Genomic DNA, 21,872 nt, shown 5'->3' on the forward strand with positions numbered 1-21,872 from the left:
CGAATCTACTGTGACTCAGCCATGCAATGGACTCTCCAACATTAGTAAAATGAATGGAGTTTTCAGAACTGAGATGCTTTGGTCCAAATCATGGTAAATCATTTGTATTAAAATGAGTGAGAACACTGACAGGCGCAAAAGAAGGGCCCTACCGTAGCAGCTGGGTGTGAGAGTGCCTCTTTGGAGGAGCTCCAGCTGATGCAGGGCCTAAAGCGCTTTTAAGTTTTAACTGCAGCAGGCAGGCACAGTGCAAACGCAGGACTTTCAATTAAATTGCCAAAAGTAAGTCCCGCGTTTGTGTGCACTGTGCAGGCAGTCTGCAGTTACCCATCGAAGCCGGTCACGTCAAGAAGTGGAGGCTGGAGTGCGGCTTTGCATTGCACACAGTCTTTTACTGTCTGGGCGGCCATAGCTGCCAAGGTTTTAGATTGCCATGTGTGACATTTAAAAAATTTGAGTGAAATTATGAGTGACATTTCAACGACTATGAGTGACACTTTCTCGCGAGCAAAAATCATGCAATGAAGACGAGGGAAACTTCTAAATATCAGGAATTACAGCCATTTGATCAACAAGAAACTCCAAGAACTTCTAGAAACTGCTGCAGAGCACCAGAAATGGAAGGACACTGACCCTATTGCTCCCTCCTGTAGCCGGACTGTACTGTAAACAAATGCATAACCATGATATTACACAAGTTATGAGACTCAGACAGAGCCCTGCACCTGCTACTGTGATAAATCATGTGACTGCTGAGGTAAAACTAAACCACCAGGATTCAGGCTCACTGACTCCGGAAGGATGATCAGACACAGCAGCCCTGCAGATCGATGCTTTTTATGTGAAGATATTTGTTTCAGATCATGACTCACGTAGTTAGTAATAGGTCATGGTGCTACGGGCAAGTGGATGTGAGTACCTGACACAGTGCTTTGTAGGACTAAGGGGAAGGGGGCTGTAATAATGCAGAAGGGTTCCCTCCGCAGTTCTTACCTCTCTGCGTAGTTGCTGCATGTCTCACCTTCTGAATGGCCTAACCTTTATTATTTCTTTTTTCCTCAGAATCACTGTTCCTACATTCACAGCCTTTCTGCCTTTGCATGTCAATTAGAAAAGCGGCTACAAAAGTTAACCGCTCTTGCTGACTGACAACTGGCCAATCATATTACACAGACAGCCTTAGCCAGTCCTAGTTTTCAGGCAACAATACCGCATTGCTGGCAGCAGTTCAAAACCCATACCTTCGGAAATGTCCAAATAGAAGGCCGAGAATGGAAAGTGATGTTGCTTAGAAATCGTACTCTCTAATACAACATCGATCACTTGCTTCCCGGTTTCAAATTCTGTCGACAAAGTGCTGTTTTAGAGTGAGGTTTTATAATTTTGTACCATGATCTACACAGCCTTGCTCATTGCTAAATATAGATTTTTATACCGACCTGAGTGCTACCTCATTACCACAGGGTTACTTTCCACATACATTTAATGCCACTTTTTATCTTGCTACCAATATTTTTTTGCATGCATGATATCAATTGCACCACGTGCTAACCACCTGTTACTGTCACCGACTTACTTAGTCGACTAAATCACTCACTTACTTTTACAGTTCTTGGAGGACTCGCTCTGCTGCAGGCAGCCCAGTTCTTCCAGGCTGGCTGCTCCTGCTGGTGTGGGCCCCTCGTCCCGGGCGGCCTCCGGGCGCCACGCTGGCCTGGCTGGCCACCCTGCTAAATGAGTTGGCCAGCTGCCTGCAGTATCTGTTTTGCGCCATGATAATCGCCGGATGCGGCCCCCGGGGGAATGCAGGTCGGCAGACTAGTCTTCCCCCGGGGTGTTCGCGCGAGGACACGGCATGCGGAAGTTAGGTAAGGGGTTAGGTCAGGGGTGGGAGGGGTTAGGTAGGAGGCTACTTATGGGGGAACAGGAGAGGAACAACTTCCTTTTCCTGTCCCCGGTGCCTCAGGGAAGAGTTAGGATTTTGGGGAGCTTAGGCGGAGTGTGAATCTAGGTAGGTGGTGTCCGAATTAGAGTGGGATTCGTCGTTTTGGTGTCCCAGGACGACGAGTAGGCCAGTTTGTACGGCGCATTTAGGCGGAGTGTGATTTAGTGATTTATTACTTTTATCGGAGCAGGAGCTCCGGGCGGCAGCGTAGGGTGCCAAACGTCACGCATCTCGCGGACGTTCCGTGCAAGTGCCGATCCTCACGCATCTCGCGGAGTGTAATTTGCCGATTTTTCAATGGCTGTCCCAGACGCTGAGGCGATGAGGGCTGCATTGCTTGTGCTTGGCTGGGCTGGGAGGGCAGATCTCCTCCAGCCTGGTGTCCTGGACCAGGCTTGGGTCGGCATGACCCGCCCGACCAGGTCTGCGTCAGCAGGGGTGGCGGCTGTGGTGGCTGCGTGTAAGGATGAGCCTGCTGGGGCGAAGGAAGGGGGGCCCAGGAAGGGGAGGGCCAGGAAGGTGCAGGAGCCCCCCAAGAAGGGAGGGAGGAGATCGAGTCTCCCTGCTAGGGTCGGGGCAGGGGGGGAGGTGCCCCCGGAGGAGGATGGGGGGGCCGGGGGTGGGGGGCCAGAGGGCCCCGAGCTGGGTTCTGAGGAGCACGTGCAGGGACAGGCTCCGCTGGCGTCTCAGGCCAGACTGTCCAGGAGCTTGAGCCAGTTGGCGGGGTATGGGGAGAGTAGTGAGGGCAGTGGGGGGGAGGACTCTGATGAGTGGGATGTGGTGGCTGGGGATGATTTCGTCCTCTTGCTGTTTGGGGAGGACTCTGGGGGGGAGGCTAGTTTCACTGCTGTTGAGCAGCCGGTCGACCTGTCTAGGGGCCGGAAGGGGGTGGTGAAGTCCCAGAGTTCCAAGGGCAAAGGCCCCGTCAAGTCACAGCATCGGGGTGGGGCTGGGCAGGGGGCGGGTGGTGCTGCGGCACCCTTGCCCGGGAATGGGGGCACGGGGGGGGCCTGGGCAGTCGTCGATGTCCAGATGACTGAGGAGGAGAGGGCGAGGGACCAGCGTCGTGTCATCGAAGAATATGAGAGGGAGTGGCAGCGCCTGTATGCCGCCAGGGAGGAGAAGGCGGGTGCGGTGCCTATGGGCGATGGGGCCCAGGCACCAGGGCGAGGCAGGTCGCCGGCCGGGGGCCGAGGTAGGGGGGCCCCTGGGGCGCTAGGACAGTGGGTCTGGGTGGAGAATGCAGGGACTGCCTTGACGGATCAGAGACCTGGTGGCACCGGGGCCTCCCCGAGCGCATACGGCTCGGGGGGGGGGGGATCAGGCCAGCAGGGTCAGCTGGCAGAGGCCGGGGTGGGCCGGCGGGGCGCAAAACGGCCTCCAAACGCCGGGACGAAGATGCAGGGGGGTCCGCGGCGGCCTGCCCTCCACCGAGGGAGCGGGCACCGACCATGCTGGAGTGTGAATTTACGCCTGGTGTGAAAGGGAAGGGTGCGAAGAGAGTCGGGACTGAGGTGGTGCCGCTGGATGTTCAGGATGAATGGTTGGATTAGGAGGATGATGAGGATGAGTTGGAAGAGGGTGAGTTGCGGGAGCCTGGACGTGTGTGCAAGGGTAAGGCAGCTACCAAGGTTGGTGCTTCTCAAGAGGCACGGGATGGCGCCAGTCGGGCCAACAGAGGGATGTCGAGGCCGGCGGACGCACGGCGACAGGAGCGGGAGGCTCCTGCAACTTTGTCAGGTGAGGGCTCTTGGTGGGATGCCTGGTTGGATGGGGGGAACGGGGGAAGGAAGAAGCCCTGCCGGTCGGTGGGGGTGGGGGATGGGTCTGTGCGGGCTGGAGCCCAAGGGGGTGTGGAGCCTGTGAAGGCGGTTGGGGGCAAGCAGGTCGCGACGGCCAGCGCGCAGACGGACAAGGTGGAAGACCTGGAGGGGAAGGAGGAGGGTGCGAGTGGGGTGGAGAAACTGAGGAAGAAGTTGCCGTACATGGGGCTGAGGAGGCCCCTGGGGTCTCATTTGTCGGAAAAGACTAAGGCAAGGATCTGGAGGCACGAGTATGTGGATGTGTTCAAGCTTTTGCACAGGGAGATTCAGGCGAAGGAGGGGTCTAAGGAGGAGGAATGGGAATTGACCAGGCGGCCGAGGGTGCCGGTTACTATGGAGAATTGGACATCTGCATTTCTGATTTATGCGAGCATATATTGTGAGAAGCACGGGGATCGGGCTATCGCATTGTTTAAATATATGGACGTGATAAGGAAGGCACAGCTTCATTTTGGGGGTTTCGCTTGGTTGAGCTATGATGAGGAGTTCAGGGCTAGGGTCAGTGTTAACCCTGCTAAGCCATGGGGGGATGTGGATCAGGAGCTTTGGATCCAGTGGATGTCCTCGACGCAGGCGGCGGCGTCTACTCATACGGCTAGCGGTCTTCCGGTCACGTATCGGTCCTTTCAGCTGCGTCCCGCCCAATCTGGGGCGGGTAACCAGGGTACCTCAAGTGGACAGGGGAGCCAGCCTGTGTGGTCTGGCTCAGCAGGACAGCAATACAAGCCGGTTGCTTCAGGGGCATGCTGGGGGTTTAACAGGGGTTTCTGCAACCGCCCTTCCTGTAAATTCAAGCATGAGTGTTCTAAGTGTGGGGGACGCCACCCGGTCACGCAGTGCCTCACCTTGGCTACGCCGTCAGAGCAGTGGAAATTTGCCAAGGGTAGGGGGCAGCCTGGCCCAAAGGGCCCGTACTCCGGTTAAGGTGGAGGCCATGGGTCCATGGCTCTCCCGGTACCCTGATAAAGAGGCAGCGTTGCGTTTGTACTGGGGGTTTGTGGAAGGTTTTCGGATTGGCTATCAGGGGCCCAGGGAGAGGCGTTGGGCTGAGAATTTGCGGTCTGCTAAGGAGTTGCCGGGGGTAGTGGCGCGTAAATTGGAGAAAGAGGTTTTGGAGGGCAGGATTGCTGGTCCGTTCTCGGACGGGCCATTGTCGGATCTCATTGTGTCCCCGTTGGGGGTTGTGCCCAAGAAGGAGCAAGGGGAGTACCGGTTGATCCATCACTTGTCCTGGCCGGAAGGTGGGTCAGTGAAAGATTTCATTGCCGAGGAGGACTCGAGGGTGTTGTACGCTTCGGTGGACGATGCCATTGGGTTGGTGCGGTCGTGTGGGAGGGGGGCGGAGATGGCCAAGTGTGACATCAAGTCGGCCTTTCGGCTTCTTCCCATTCATCCGGCGGATTTTCCTCTCTTGGGTATGCAGTTTGATGGGGCCATTTTTGTGGACATGGTGCTGCCAATGGGCTGTGCGATTTCCTGCGTGCTCTTTGAGACCTTTAGCTCCTTTTTGCAGTGGGCCTTTGTGGACCGCAGTGGGCACCGGCTGGTGTCCCACTATTTGGATGATTTTCTGTTTGTGGGCTCTGGGAGTTCGGGCGACTGTGGTCAGGCTCTGCAGCAGTTTCAGTTGTTGGCTCAGGATTTTGGGGTGCCTTTGGCGCCGGAGAAGACGGAGGGGCCCAGTTGTTGTCTGACGTTCCTCGGAATTGGATTCAGTGGCCTGGCAGGCACGCTTACCGGTGGCGAAGGTGGCTGAGATGCAGGATGCTTTGAGGGGCGCGATTGCGGTTCAGAAGTTGGAGTTGAGGTCTGTGCAACGCTTGCTGGGTTTGTTGAACTTTGCCTGCAGAGTGGTGAGGGCGGGGAGGTCTTTTTGTAGGCGGCTCGGCATGGCCATGTCGGGCGTGGCCCTCCCACATCACAGGGTCAGGATTACGCTGGGGGTCCGGTCGGACTTGCGAGTGTGGCTGGTCTTTCTTGAGGATTTCAATGGCGTGTCTTTGGATTTTGCGCAGGACAGGATGGTGTGGCAGGTTCAGCTTTACTCGGACGCAGCGGGGGCGGCTGGTTTCGGAATTTTCTGGGACGGTCGCTGGTGCGCGGAAAGGTGGCCGGATCATTGGTTGCGTCAGGGTAGGAGCATTGCCTTCTTGGAGTTCTTTCCCTTGTTGGTGGCGTTGCTGGTGTGGGGCCCGGAGTTCAAGAACAGGTCTGTGTTGTTCCACGTGGAAAACATGACGGTGGTGGACTTGGTCAACAATCAGAAAGCGAGGGATCAGAGGGTGCTGCGCTTTCTGCGGAGTTTCATGCTGCTATGTTTGCGTTACAATGTGCCGTTTCGCGCGCAACATGTGCCTGGCGCAAATAACGAAAGTGCGGATGCGTTATCTCGTTCGCAGTGGCTGCGCTTCAGGGAGCTGGCGCCGGGAGCGGAGGCTTGCAAGACCAAGGTGCCGGAGGGTATTTGGGCATGGGGGAGTGAGAGTGGTGGGTCTGGTGGAAAGGTCGCTGGCGGAGTCTACCAGGCGGGCGTACAGATTGGCTTGGAGTGAGTTTGGGAAGTTTGTGGGCCTGGGGACACGGGTGCTGTGTTTGCCGAAGGAAGAGTGCGAGAGGCGGGTTGTGCATTTTGTGTTGGATTGCATGGATAAGGGACTGTCGCAGACGACGATTGCTGGCAAATTGGCAGGTTTGTCTTTCTACTGCATGGTGTATTTGGGTTTTGATCCGGCTAGTTCGGATCTGCTGAGCCGAATGTTGAAGGGTTGGGGGAGGGTGCGGGCTGAGTTGGGGGGCGGGGAGTTGCCCAGAGAGGCGGTTACATTTGACTTGTTGAAGTTGGTGTTGCAGGAATTGGTTTTTTGTTGCTACGACGGGGGGGAGGTGGCGCTTTTTCGCCTATGCATGATCTGGATGTTTTTTGGAGCGTTTCGGGTGTCGAAGCTGCTGGGGGCACGGGGGGCGCCGGGTAGGCTGTTTGCTGATGTGCGGGTGGACGGGCTCCGTCTGGGCATTTGGTTGGGACGGTCCAAGCCTGACCAGGTGGGTCGGGGTCGATGGGTATGGTTGTCAGTGAGTGGGTGCGCAGGTGTGTGTCCGGTGCGAGAGTGGCTGAGCTTTGGGCAGAGGGTGCAGCGGACGGAAGGGGAGATCTTTGTGCATGCGCCGCGGAAGCGGTTGACGTCGGGTCAGTTGTTGGCGGTGCTACGGATGGCTTTGAGGAGGCTGGGTAGGGACCCAGCTCGGTTTGGCACGCATTCCTTTCGGATTGGGGCGGCTACGGCGGCGGCGGGTTTGGGTTGGTCATGGGAGGAAATCAGAAGGATTGGCCGCTGGAGGTCGCGGTGCTGCGAGCGCTATGTGCGCAAGTGAGGGCGGGGGCGCAACGCTTGGACGGCGATGCTGCTTGGCGTAGTTTCTTGTCATGCCTTGGTACTAATATCTTTTTCTTCGTAGGTTGTGTTCGTGGACCGGGGGCCAAGACGGTCACCTGGGTCGTGGGGCACTCTTTCGTGCATTGGGCTTCGAAGTATGCTGCCAGGCAGGTGTACGGTCGTAGCCTGGGCCTGAGGAGCAGCCATCATGAAGTGCATTGGTGGGGTAAGAGCGGAATGAGATGGGGTGAACTGTTACCATGGCTGACAAAGAAAGTGTCGCAGCTGGGCTGCCCGGATATGATCATCATCCACCTGGGGGAAAATGACTTAGTGAAGCAATCGGGGGTGTCACTGGTGCACTTGATGCAGAGGGACTTGGAGGTCATGAAGAACAATCTGGCTGGCGCCTGCATTGTATGGACTGAGTTTGTTCCGAGAAGGATTTGGAGGGGTGCACTTAAACCTGCGGCTGTGGAAAGGGCTCGCAGGAAACTGAATAGGGCTATGAGACTCTTTTGCGCGGATCGGGGAATTAAAGTGCTGGCTCATGTCGGGCTCCAGCTGGAACAACCTCTTCTTTTCAGGGACGACGGGGTGCACCTTTCTCACATGGGAAATGCATTTTACCTCATGGAGCTGCGAGACTTGATTAGTTGTCTGTGGAACGAGTCAATTTGGTGTAGGCAAGTCTGAGATCGAAAGGTGCACGCTTGGTGGGGCAGGTAACCGCCATCCGGGGGTTCCCTGGGTGGCGGGAACTGGGAGGGGTGGGGAGTCCATGACGGGCAGAATCACCCTTAAAGGGAGGGGGTTACAGGCGCAGGATGGGAGAGAGTGGTAGACGGGAGTGCGATGAATGGAAATGACCGAGGAGTCGGAAAGTGGAAAGGGGAAGTGAATGGGATGCAAAGAGGTTGTGGTGTGATTTGGGAATGGATGGTGGAGCATGTGAGTGGATGACGGTTGAAAGGCAGGATGTTGGGGGGATTGTTAAAGTTGATAATGTTATATTTTTTAAGCTGTCATGCCGGTCCTAATAAATGGCCTTTTACGCAAACTGATGCGTGGAGTGGTTATTGCGCGATGATCGCATCGTGTCTGGAGGCTGTGCCATTGAGAGAGAGACTCACTTGAGTCTCGTGCAGCACACAGCCTCAGATTCACCCGCTGCCACTTGCCTACTTCCTCTCTCTCCCTCCGGACATCACGTGACGTCAGACGCACTCTACCCCAGCACATCCGTGGCCGCGGCACTGGAGGCCCGTTGCCGTCCGTGCCTAAGGTCTTATTCCTTGCCATGCCCTTGATGGTGGCTCGTACCTCCTGCTGTGTAATGTCCGCTCCTAGCTCTATTGCCTCCTCAGGGTTCAGCCTCATCATCTGCAGGCCTGTGAGTTATTCCCTTTCTTACGCATGTTCACCTTCTTGCGACCTTCTGCATAGCTTTACATAGTAGTGGGCGAAGACCTCATTAATCTTCGCTTGCATATAGGGCCTGATCCCTTCTTCATCCTCTATTTCCACCAGCGGCAGGCTCCTGCTCACCGAGTTTGGCAACCACACCAGGAGTAATCCCGATTTGTCCTGCTCTGCATGGGTGCTCTCTAGATAGTTCTTATAGTCGAAGCATCTAAGTCTCTCTGTCTTGCCACCTTCTCCTTGGCCTCTAAAACTGCATGCTGAAGGCCAGGGTGTTCTGGTCTTGTACATTCCAGTCCCCTAAGGGTTGTCTCTGCTCCCTCTACTTCTCCCAGGATGACGCGCCTAACCCCGGTGGTACGTGTTATACATTGGCCCCCCAGGACCACCGTAAAAGCGCCCCACTCTGCATTCGGCGAAGAGGCCATCCCCGCATTGGCCTCAAAGTAGTGCGCTATCTCCCCCCTAATTTCTTCTCAGAAGACTTGGTCTTCCAGGGTGTCCAGGCGGAGCCTCCATGTGGGGATCGTTGATACAGGCTGCCTTCATCTCAGGGACAGGACCATTGGCTTGTCGTTTGATATCGTGAATGCAAGATATTCCGCAGCAACAACATGGCGTTGGATTTCTGCTGCACATAAGAAAGTTTTGTGTCACGCATGTGCCTCATGCACCGCAGAGAAATAGGAGTAGTCTCTGTCTTGGTGGTGTAAGGTCCTCGAGGCATCTATCCGTCCCCAACTCTGTCTCCAGGTGGTGAACGCATGCAAGATGCGCGCTGCTTGGGAATTTCACAGTGGAGGGTGAGATCTATCTAGGAGCGTGTTGTCCACACTATTAAAGTCGCCTCCTACTAGGGTATTGCCCATCAGATATTGCATCAGGCAGTGATTCAGTCTGGCAAAGAAGGCTGGTTGTTCTGCAATGGGGTGTATATGCTAATTGTACATATTTCTCGGTCCTCTAATCGCCCTTCCTACGTCTGAGAGTGCCACACTCTGTGCCTCTGAGTCACTGGACCCTTGCTCCGAGCCTGAATATGCTGCAGTGTCTCTGCTCCTAGGGGGTGCTAGGCTTCTCCCTGTACCACTGATCAATGCCACCATGTGGATCGCGTTTCAGCACGCAAGCTGTGCCTCTTCTTGCATGGGGGCTAGAGTCTTTCTCAAGGCTCGCCGGCCTCGGGTGCTGTTCTCTCCCGGTAGGATCCTCTCTGTCTTTTTACCTCCCGGTAAAAATCTGGGAAGTGGTCCCTGTCCCTGTAATGGAGGAGCTGCGCTATCACCACCCGCGGTGGCGCTCCTGGTTCCAGTGGTTTCGCAGGGACTCCATGCGCCCTCTCCAGGGCGAAGAAGCTCGATAGGCCGTCTGACGCTACTCCCTCTTGCAGCCATCTTTCCCGGTAGTCTATCATGTTGCGGCCTTCTATTTTTTCAGTTAGACCTATGTTTCTAAGGTTGCTTCCTCGCAAAGTATTCAGCTTGGAATTCCAATGTGCAAGTGCCGCTTATCGTTGCTTTATTATGACTATGTCCGGCAGAGTCTCGGATAATTGGCCATCGTTTGTCTTAAAGCGGTCTGCCAACATTTTGTGATCTTATCTGAGCAGGTCCAAATCTAGACCCAGCAAGTCGATTTTGGTTGCCAGGCGCTCGCTAGAGGAGGTGATGGCCTGTAGAATGTCCTGCAGCGAATGATCTCCAGAGTTTTCTGCCTGTGGTTGGCTCTTCCCCCTCTCCTTCATTAATTTTTCGGTTGGGGCCTCTTATGCATCCTTTTTTGGGGGAATCTTCCCCATCGTGTCCTCTTGATCCGTGGTGCTTCTAGTTGCATGTTAGTTCTTTTCTTCTGGTAAGCGCTCTACGTTCTGTTATGCAGTCTAACTCGCACTTAGGCTAGTCGCATCTGTTTATGCCTAATATTCCCGCCACTCTTAACCAGGCCTTTCCAGTGCATTTTATGTTTTCAGTGTGGGCCTGAGTCCACTCTCCTCAATGTCTGCCAAGGGTCTCCAGCTAATGCCATGTTCTGGCCTTGTGCACCATTTTGCACTGTTTATTTATTTATTTATTTTATTTATTTATTTTACAAATTTAGAGAGCGCTCTAATACCCAGAGGTGTCCTGGCGCTGACGGATAGACTGGTGTGGGGGAGTGAGCTTACTGGGTGAAGAGCCATGTTTTTAGACCTCTTCTAAAGGCCATCAGATTCTGGGTTTGTCTGAGCGCAAGAGGGAGTTTATTCCATGTCTCGGCCGCCCCAAGAGAGAAGCTCCTGCCTCCCCAGCGGACTTTTTTAATTCTGGGGACCGCCACCAGGGCCAGTTGTCCTGATCTCAGTGTTCTTGTTGGTTTATGCCAGCGGAATAAAGACTTCAGGTGCCTGGGACCTGAGTCATGGAGGGCCTTGAAGACCATGCATACTGCCTTGAACATGATTCTTTTACGAATGGGCAGCCAATGTAGCTTAGCCAATTCCTGAGATACTGATGCAAATTTGGGGGTGTCAGTGATTAGGCGAGCGGCAGCATTTTGCAGAAGTTGAAGTTTATTGAGTACGCTCTGCTGGGCGTTTAGCATCACGCTATTGCAATAATCTAGGCGTGAGAGCACTAGACCCGTGACTATAGTTTTCCTATGTTTCTTTTCAAGATAAGGCAGAATTTTTCTGATTGTCTTGAGTAAGAAATGAAGGGAGGAGGAGAGGGCGCTCACCTGGGATTTGAAATTCAGGGTGGTGTCCACCAGTATACCAAGATTTTTCACTTTATCGACTGGTTCTGGGAGAGGTCCCATTTCGTCTGGCCACCATCTTGGGGACCAGAAGTTATCCCTGTTGCCAAAAAGCAGGACCTCGGTCTTCGAGGAGTTCAGCTTAAGGCAGCTTTGTGCCATCCAGCGGCCAACTTCAAGCATGCAGTTTTTAAATCTATCGGCCGTGCTTTCCGTTTCGCCGGGAAGGAGGGACACCACAATCTGTGTGTCATCGGCGTAGGCCGTTAGTTGAAAGCCGAATGAGCGGATTACCGGGGCGAGAGTGGACACGTACACATTAAAAAGAGTTGGGCTTAACGAAGACCCCTGAGGAACTCCACAGGGGAGTACAAAGGAGCGAGATTCGTAGCTGCCCAACGCCACTGTCTGGGATCTATCAGATAGGAAGGCTTGTAAGATCTTAAGAGCCTTTCCCTGAATTCCACAGGCCCTCAACCGGTCCACCAATAGCTTATGGTGGACCTGTTCAGGTTATCACTTGCACCACCTCAGGCAGGCAAGCACTCTAGTTAGCCTGCCCGCTTCACTTGTGTCACCCTTCTTCCCTACCTGGGGGGGGCTCTGTGTTCTACCGGCGTGATCCCTGAGGTCACGTGCCTTGGGGGGTCTCTCCTTTGTTTTGCATATTTAGTCCCTGGCATAGGCGAGCCCTAGGACCGCTCACCAACCCTGTCAACGCCGCTAGGCCCACTCCGCTATAGTAGGCCACCTTGTTGGTGTGGCTGATCGTCTGCCCTTCTCCCCATGTCTCAATGCCTGAGTTGCTGCTTGCCGCTTACTTGGGGAGGCCTGCCACTTCTCTGGACTCTTATTTACAGTTGCCTCTGCTGGGGCTCTGGGTGCGCTTCTAGGTGCGCTTCTAGGAGCCTCGCAGGGGCTCACTCCCATAACATCTTCGGGCCCCCCTGGCTCCAGGATGCTCAGGCCCCTCTGAAGTGTGGTCCTGATCCCTTGTCTCTGCCGCTCTCACCTGGCTTCTCTGGGCCTCCCTTTCTTTCGAGCGCCCACCAAAGTCTCGAGGGCCACACTCGCTCTGTCGCACTGAAGTAGAGAGGAGGCCTCCTCTGCCTCTGACCAGGCTGTTAGCCGATGCTCCTGCTGCTCATATCCATACCGCTGCAGTCCGCTCACCTCCTGGGGACCAGCTCCACGTTCCCCAGGATTTGCCCTGCTCGCTCTCCCCAGTGATTATCAAGCTCTGTACTCTGGCCTACCACATGGGATTCCTAGCAGTTCTGCGTCCACCACCGCTCCGCTCCTCTGGTGCAGCCCTGGGGAGTCTCCAGGCCCTGTTCCAGGGCTTGTGGCGGGACAGGAGGGGACACTCTAGGTCTCTGTACACTACCGCTTGGTTAGTGCTGTCGGCTGGGTTTTCCGCAACATCGTCATGGGCGCTGCCATCTAGGCTCACCTCCCGGCTATGGTTAGATTTTGTTATTCCCCTGTTTTAGGTCTTTGGGACGGGGTTCTCCGTCTCCAACACCCACCTCACCCTCTGTATGATTATGAGGACGCGCTGCAGAAGCTTTCCCGTTCAGGGGGTCAGGATGGCATTCGATGGCGGCTGGCTGACAGGAGCTTGCACGCTGTGCTGTTCACTTCATCAGTGCCAAGACACACCACTCTGGGGAAATTCGATTTTTATTTTCTTTTCCATTTTTTCTATTTTACCCAAATGAAAGATGCCCTTTTGTAAATCGCCCCTAGCAGTGTCTGTGAGATTTGTGTCCTTTTTAGGGCTCGCCAGTGAGACCTTTTGTTGTTGTTTTGCCTCCCAAGGGAGACGGATCGGTGAACGTGGCGATTTTGGTTTGTGGCTGCGCTTCTCAGACGTGCACAGACAGCCCATGCTTCCGCTTGGCTCGCATGCAGTAACGGCGCGCACACACACACGCACACCCAGCCCCCCTGCACACAGACACACGCATGCGCACCCCCCCCCTGTGCTTACCTCGAGTCCTCGGCTCTGTTTGTTTTCTAAAAGCTTTCATTAATTGCAAGCAAACCTACCCCACCCTGCACGTTCTAGCTCGCTGGAATTATTCCGTATAGCCGCTTTTAAAAACCCTGTCCTTACGCTCCTGGTTGGGCCCTACCTCAGTCGTTGCTCAGTTGGCAGCCGGCAGCTTCACAATCTCCACAGCCGACTCACAGCCGCCTTTGCCTCACCTTTTTGGTATGGTGCTGCAGCAGTCATCCCCAGACAAGTCCCAGTTTGTGGCTAGGCTTCTCAATCACATTGCATCACCGTTACCCAGCGTGGCCAGACAGCCAATGTGCACTCTTACAACGTGTCTTTGAGCTTGGGCCCGGACAGCGATGTGCACGCTCACGGCGTGCCTACAACGTGCGCATGCTGCGCTTTAACTTTCCCCTGTCATTACAATGCGAACATTATAGCAAAGTCTGGAGGCTGCAAAGAGAGATGACTGACCCGTGCCGGGTGCCCTTCGTCAGTCTACTGCCACCCAGGTGGTTATTGTGGACCATGAGGTAAAGGGACAGGTCGGACAAGTGCTAGAAAAGCAGCGTCAGGTCTTCGTGACGTGTGCTGCACCCTCACTGGAACACGAGGTGGATTAAAGACGCCAGGGTCCGCTGCAGCAGCTCGAGGCACCCCAGCGCCAGCCCCACATAGGCTTGCTTGAGTGTGGCTTGGAGAGGTAAATGTGCTATGTAAGCAAATGGTCTGGTTTGTGTGATTTGTAAGGACAGTGTGCATAGCTTCTGTTCCGTCATTGAAATTCTATCGGCTGCTGTCATCGCCGAGTTCAGCAGACTCCTCTCTTGAAAGGTCTCTTTCTAATGACATTCCTGAATAAGAACCAGTGTGAAAGCCTTTAAACATGTTCAGCTTATTTAAAAACGACGGAGGGTTGCATCTTCATTGTGGCGCCTCAGAATGTGTGCCTGTTAACTAAGAGTGGAGCAGTGTTCAAGTGCTAGTGTGCGCGTGCAGCCAACTTTCAGGTCGTTATAGGTTTTTTCAAACCAAGAGCAGTTATTGCTTGGTATGTGGAAACATACAAACATAATACATACTGGGCAGAAATACTGTGCTGTTGCCTCGGCTGCGGAGGGACGTCAGTAGCAAAGAGTCATTAATCCTGAAGGTGTTGAATGCAAGATAATGCGATTTTTTTTCAACAGTGCTGGCAATTATGAAATATTTTATTTGCAGAACTCACAAGGAGTCCTAGATGAGGTCTTACATTAACAACCATTTGCAGTTGGCCACAAATCTTTGAGATGCATGTGCTACCAAGAAACCAATACTTTGTTCTTCATAAGAAAGATGCATTGATTTGTCCCTCATTCTGTACCTATGCAGCTTTGTGTGTGTGTTTATGTGTTTTTAATGTAATTAGCATATTTTAGATACATCTTTTTCGTTGTGATCATTAACATTGGTTCCGTTATATAGAGGTTTGCTAATTGTTTGACATCAACCTGAAAGAGAACTGGAGTGAAGGGGGAGCTCGCACAGCTTAGTATTTTACAAGTGATCCGTTTTGTAAATGTGTAGTGTGCTACGAGAGGAAACACTGTCTGGCCAAGCAGTGTGAAATCCAAGGAACTCGTACAAAGCTCACTCTATTGAGAGAGAGCACCTCTGTGCACAACAAGAAAGACTCGTAGGTCTAATTCATATAAACATCAAAAGTTAATGCAGATTAAACGACGAATAGTTCATTAAGTCTTTACTGTTTATTCAACAGTTGTTGAAATTGCTGCTTAATAATCAACGTAAAATATCCCAAATTAAATTTCCATCATCAGATAAATCATTCTGAAGCAGGTTATCACAAATCCCGATGCATTTCGGGCCACGCCCTTCTTCAGGGAATTACTCTACAAAAACAATCCAAAAAAGCACAATTCAATCAAGTATCCAAATGTCATTGCAAGAAAAATAACATAAAAAAGTGCTCACTTACAAGCGGTGCGATTGTGAAAAGGGTGCAAGAATAAAGGTAAACGCCAATTAGAAGGTGTACACGATGGTCAAACAATAATAATAGTCAAATGTAAAGTAAGATTAGAAAGTAGTCACCCCGTGTGGGAGAAAGGATCACCAAGTGTTAATACATATGAAAAAAGTGGATAAAAGTAAAGCGGAATTAGCAGTAGAAAGATAAGATCAAAACTAACGGAACCCAAGTGAAGGAAGTTAGGCGAGGAAAGGAGTAGTCCCAAGGCGGGTACTTACTTAAGGACAAGGTTGGAAAACTACGCGGAGTTCTGCGGAGTCAGTGTTAGTCACCGGAGCAGCTGAGCCAAAGTGAAATACAGGCATGTGGGAGCATAGAAATTAAAAGAGGACCGGTGATCAAACATAGAAAGAGACGTAACCACTCACTAGAAAGGTGAAAGGCAGAGGCCATGTTGGAAAGGAGGGTATCAGACAGAAGCAGATATCAAATTATGAAAAACATGACTTAAAAAGAGTAATACAGGAAAATGAATCAATGAAGTTTTACATTGCATTACAGGTAGCATAAGAATTCCATGCGATCGTTAAGTCCATGGGGTACCATGGTGGACATAAGACGGATCCAAAAGTTCTCTCTTTTGAGAAGGGTGTTCTTATTGCTCCCAGTGACTTTGACTTGCTCAAGTATTTGAAATTTCAATTGAGCCACACTGTGTCTGTTTTCCAGAAAATGAGAGGACACACTCGATTTCAAGTTTTGTGTGCGAATGTTGCTTTTGTGTTCTAGGATGCGCACACGGATTTTTCTCTCAGTATGTCCAATGTAGCATTTGCCACAGGGGCATTTCAACATATAAATGACGTTACTGCTATTGCACGTAGCATTCACTTTGAGTTTTGTAGTGTGTCATTTCATGGGGTGAGTGGTTTTGTTCCCAGGGATACAATTACTACAATTGCTACAGTTGTAACAAGGTTTGAGACCTGTGTAGACAATAGGAATTGCGGTAGAAGAAGGTTGACTCAATATTTCTTTCACATTGCGACCTCTGGTGAAAGCGAACATCGGGGGTTGGCTGAATAGACCCTGAAAGTCAGGTTCCATAGTTAATATGGGCCAATGCTTCCGGATGATGTCTTGAAACTGTTTGGACATCTTGGAGTATTTAGAAACCACAACCATACGGTTCGAAGGTTCTTTAGGTTTGGGTTTGAGTAGTTCAGACCTCAGGCATTTGTTAGTCCTCTCCATTGCCAGATCCAGAATGGGTGTTGGGTACCCACGTGCTCTCAGTCTTTCCAGTGTGATGGTGAGTTCTTTCTTACTTTCTGATTCACTAGAAACAATTCGCTTCACTCTTAACAGCTGTGCATAAGGTAAATTGTTCTTCAGATTAGGTCGATGGAAGCTGTTATAATGTAATGTGGAGTTCCTATCCGTAGGTTTCCTGTAGATTGTAGTGAACCACTCATTAGGTTGTCTGTGTATTTCCACATCCAAATAATGGATGCAATTGTCACTGTATTCCCAAGTGAATTGAATACGTTCATTAACTTTGTTCCATGATTCCAAAAAGTTAGTTAGGGTGTCAGTTGAGCCTTCCCATAACAAGAAAACGTCATCGATGTACCGTAGGTACAGTCTCCCATGTTGTAGCCAGGTGACATAAGATATGTGACTCTTCAAATACTTTCATATAGATATTAGTGTAGCAAGGAGCTGCCGAATTGCCCATGGCAGTACCATTCCACTGTAGTATCCACTTGTCTAACACCGTGAAGTAACTATGATACAGAGTGTACATAGTGAGATGCATGAGGAAAACTTTCAAGTCAGGATCCAGATCTGATGTGATTAGAGTTTGTTCAATTGCTTCCATTCCGCCATCATGAGGGATGGAGGTATATAGTGAACACACGTCCACTGTACACATGATCAATTCAGTGTTCTTGAGTTCATTCATGATGGGTTCAAGTTTAGACAAAAAGTCAGTGGTGTCACGTACATGTGACTGAGTCTTGAGGACAAATGGTTGCAAGTACCTGTCTAGAAATTTACCGGTGTTCTCATGTATGCTTCCTCTTGTGGATACAATCAGTCGAAAGGGGAGTTTAGTGGGATGTTTATGCATCTTGGGGAGCATATACATAACAGGAGGTCATTGATGGTTCCATTTTCAAATGCCAAGTTAATGATTTGGATCAGATTTTTAGAAAATTCAATGGTTGGGTCTCCAGGTAATGTGTCATAAGTGTTGGTATCATTGATATGAGCCTCAATTTGTTGTTCCTAAAAAGTAGTGTCCATGATCACCAACGCACCTCCTTTTTCCGCATTTTGACAGGTAATGGTGGGATTGTCAGCAAGCTTTTTGAGAATGTTTCTCTCCTTTTTGGACAAATTCCCGTATTTCATGGTCGATTGAAACGGTAAACGTGAGATCTCCTGCTTAATCCAATTTTCAAAAGAGTCAATACTCTTGTGGCTTTGAGGTGCCAAAAACATACTGTGCGGGCGAAGTCCTCTGAGCATATCATCTTCCAACTGAGGTGTGGGACAGATGTTCTGAAAGTAATGTCTCAGACGGATGTTCCGTACTAATTTAAAGGCACTGACTTCAAGCTCCAGCGTGTTAGTACGAGTGGTAGGCACAAATGATTGTCCCTTTTGTAAGGTTTTGATTTCTTCAGTCGATAAAACCATGGAGGAGATGTTGATCACGAGATTTTCATCCGAGTTTATCGTCTCCGGTTGGGCTTCTTTACTTTTGTTGCTGGTGGAGTTTTTTCGGTTTCCTCGGCGGGTTTTTCCCCCCCGGGTTCTTTTTGTTGGGCTTGGCCCGATTCTAAAAAATGAACCGCAGGATCAGCGGATGTGCTAGGTGTTTCTGTTTCGTTGTTAGGTGTATCACGGGTTGGTCTTTGTCGATTCTCATCTTCGGAAGAAGAAGTCTCATTACCGGAGAAAGGATTATAAGCCTTGTTAGTGCGTCGGAGAAAAGGGACATCACACGTTTTGAAAGACACAAAGGCTTTGGGCTGAGAAAACCTATGCAGAACAGATGGTACAGGGGCAGTTCACAGGGTCTAGCAGTGTGTTTTGACCAGGGTTCAAACCCCACCTGGGGAAAAACGATTTTTAAATTCTTTTCAATTTTTTCTTCTGTTTTACCCAAATGAAAGATTCCCTTTTGTAACTCACCCCTGGCAGTGTCTGTGAGCTTTGTGTGCTTTTTAGTCAAGCCAGTCCATATCAGAGATTTGTGACATACACTGGCACGTGGAAGGGGGGGCAGGTTTGCCATGAAATAAATCCCTTAATTTATGGAATGAGACTTTGGGAATGGTTGTGTAAGAAAACTAAATGCATGGGCCAAGTGCCAGAATGGGAGAAAGGAAGGGCTCTTTGTTAATAAATAACGAAAATCAAGTGTAGATTTGTGACATGCTGGAAGAAAACTAGTATGGAAAGAGAAAAGGGACATCACCCTTTTTGAAAGGCACAAAGGCTTTGGGCTGAGAAAATCAATGCAGAACAGATGGTACAGGGGCAGTTCACAGGGTCTATGAGTGTTTTTTGACCAGGGTTTAAACCCCAGCTGGGGAAAGTCTATTTTTATATTGTTTTTCTTTTTTTAAACAATTTATTTATTTTAGCAGAGTGAAAGATAGTCATTTGGAAATCCTCAACTGATAATCATAAAAGCCCATGTAAAAATTCTGCGGCATATGCCACATGACAGAGTGACACGTGTCACATGCCAGGAATGGGCTCCAACCCTTACTGCACAGAATACCGCATACACTAGTCTATGCATGAATTGGTAACACGTTATGATTTAGACTCATGCTAAGAGTGCTGAGACCGACATGGAGGCAAGGGAAGCGGGACGCGTTGTGAAGTAGTAACAGTCCGAAAGTCACACAACAAGGAAGCAGGGAAGAGGTGGGGTAATACTTACTGTGGTCTATCAGTAGCCCTGTACAGGACCTACCCTAGGCCGGCTGTCACTGGGTGACTTGCATGTGTTGAACAAAAGAATTTATATAGTGTGGCAGGGAATTAGTCATCCACAAGAACAATTGTAGCGCCCATTTTTGAGTGGTGCAAGTATACACAATGCTTACAGAACAAACTGTGAACCATAGTCACAATATGTCTGTAACACCAGCAGCCATCTTGGAGTGTGGTGGTATAAATGGTTTCAGAGGCCAAACGTAGTTATGGATATTTATCAATACCTTAATAAGGACTAAAGGGGTACGGTGAAGGGACTGCATGGAATGTCAGTGTGTATAGTGAAGCTGGGAGGCAGCCATCCGCAAGACCAGTTGTGGTGGCCATCTTTGAGTGGTGCAAGTATGCACATGGCCTACAGATCTCACTGTGGAACTGAGTCGCCATTTTTCTGTAACACCAGCGGCCATCTTGGAGTGGGGTGTTATTAATGGTTTCTAAGGCTAAGCGTGGTTATGGATGTTTATTGATACCTTGATAAGGATTAAAGGGGTAAAAGGTGAAGGAACTGCATGGAATGTCAGTCAGGGTACAATGTTGTCTGGAAAATGGGCACTAGGTAGACCAGGAAGACAATTTGTCTCATCAGATCGTCTCTCAAGGGTATGGTCCATAGTCATGAGACTGGAATGGGGAAAGTATTCACCAGGTGTGCAGACCAATTAATGAAGCAAGTCAAAGTGTGTCTGTTACAGCATCGACCATATAGAAGTGGGGTGTGGATCATGGTTATTAACCCAAGCGGCGCTATTGATGTCAATCTCATTGTTAGTACAGATCTAGAGGATATAGGGTAAAGAGACTGCATGGAATGCCAGTTGTAGGGCTGTGTTACAAGGGGAATGGGCTCTAGATGGATCAGAGTGACAATTGGTCTCACCAGGACGTCTCTCAGGTATATGGCACAAAGCCATGGTACTAGAGAGGGGACACGGAGGTGGGGGGAGGGTTATTTAAAAAAAATCAATGGGTCACCTTCCACTAAGGAATGTCATAATTCAAGCTGTCTGATGTGATTTCAAACGAAAGAGACATCTTTGTTCCCTAATTAAGAGTAAATGGGCGGACAGACTGGCATTTGCTTCCAAGACTGTCCACTGGATGTCATCTGGTGTATGTTGTTGTTCTACGTAATGTGTGAGAAGTTTTTTCATACTCTTCTTACATCTAATGTTGCTGCGATGTTCTGTTATGCGCCGTTTAATTGCCTGAGTGGTCATGCCAACATAGCGCTTCTGGCACAGTCATGTAAGCATGTAAACACAATTACGTGTATTGCAGTTTGTGTGGGTTCTCTGTATCCACACCTCAGTAGTTCCTATGTCCACCTGTTTTGTATGGCTTGTGAAATGACATACGCAGCATGACCCACATGGGTAGTGCCCTGACACCGGAGGCAACTCCCATAGCTGTTGCTGGCATTTGGTTGTGTTGTAGATAATAATAAGCTGGATCCAGGCTTTATCTTGAGATTATTTTATTTCCAGGAGAACCCTGAACAAACCCCACCAGACGCAGCTAGCCAAACTGTCACTGTCCCCACCAGATAATGCGATACAAAAGGGAATGATGGACTGATCTGGGTTTAATCCATCACCATTCTTTAGCTCACTCAGCCACCCCAGTTCAGACATGGCCATATGCAAATCAGTCTGACCCTGTGCCCCATGGGAACAGTCCAGCCCGAACTGCCGAGCCATGTCTTCCCTGGACCAGAAACAAGCATCCTGGGACCGGTTCCGGATTCATAATCCTCATCAGCCAGGCTATCTTGAATTCAGTGGTCAAGTGAGCAAGGGACTCACATCTGAGCTTACCCTGCCAACTTAGGGCGAACAAAGCGATACAAAAGGGGATGATGGGCGGAGCGTTTGAGCAAATCAAACACTCACCCCCAGTCAACTGATCTGGGTTTAATACATCACCATTCTTTAGCTCACTCAGCACCCCAGTTCAGACATGGCCATATGCAAATCAGTCTGACCCTGTGCCTCATGGGATTATCAAGAAACATTGGCCCATATTTTGTACTGGAGAAATGTCACCAGCCACTCCCCGTGCTGCCTTCAAAAGAACTGACAATATCAAGGACAGGCTTGTACATACAAGACCACTCTCCACATCAACCTGTTATGGGTTGGTGGAGCGTCTGAATATAATGGTGTAGGGTACCATGCAGTTGGCACACAACTCTCGTTTGTCTGTAGTGGATGCTGTAACTGAGAAGTTGTGGGCTTACAGGACAACTGTTAATAGTAGTTTGGGTGCAAGTCCTTTTGAGATGATGTTATTAGACTGTGGGGTGAAGGAGGTGACACTTGTGAATGCATCACTGGGTGTACATACGTACTGTAGGCATATTAAACACAATCAGGTTGTACTCACTTAATACTTGTGATTTTTATAATGTGTATGCCCTACAACTTCAATGGTTGTTGATTTTAGGTGCGGAGTGCAGACTTGCTTCCCCCCCTTTTCCACCCCCTACCAGGCATAGCACATGCCAGCCACTACCCATCCCTTCTTTACCGTGTTGTTAACTTTCATTCCAGTGTGACTCGGCCATGTTTCATCCAGTACT

The 21,872-nt window shown here is 50.5% G+C and overlaps 1 protein-coding gene across 1 annotated transcript; it reads left to right on the forward strand.

Moving 5' to 3' along the window:
- Positions 1–3,627: 3,627 nt before the first annotated feature.
- LOC147729011 (uncharacterized) lies at positions 3,628–7,838 on the forward strand. Its single transcript, XM_086959779.1, has 2 exons — positions 3,628–3,685; positions 7,225–7,838. Exons 1-2 carry the CDS (start codon positions 3,628–3,630, stop codon positions 7,836–7,838), a joined length of 672 nt encoding a protein of 223 aa, XP_086815905.1.
- The last annotated feature ends 14,034 nt before the right edge of the window (positions 7,839–21,872 follow it).

This window comes from Lissotriton vulgaris, chromosome 2_2 (genome assembly GCF_964263255.1).
Source record: "Lissotriton vulgaris chromosome 2_2, aLisVul1.2, whole genome shotgun sequence".
Lineage (NCBI taxonomy): Eukaryota > Metazoa > Chordata > Amphibia > Caudata > Salamandridae > Lissotriton > Lissotriton vulgaris.

What these genes read in the sequence shown, in the direction of transcription:
- LOC147729011 (XM_086959779.1), top strand. Translation starts at nt 3,628, where the DNA reads ATGTCGAGGCCGGCGGACGCACGGCGACAGGAGCGGGAGGCTCCTGCA. An exon ending in GGCTCCTGCAACTTTGTCAG is followed by an intron (nt 3,686 to 7,224) that starts GTGAGGGCTCTT and finishes TTTTCTTCGTAG; the next exon opens with GTTGTGTTCGTGGACCGGGG.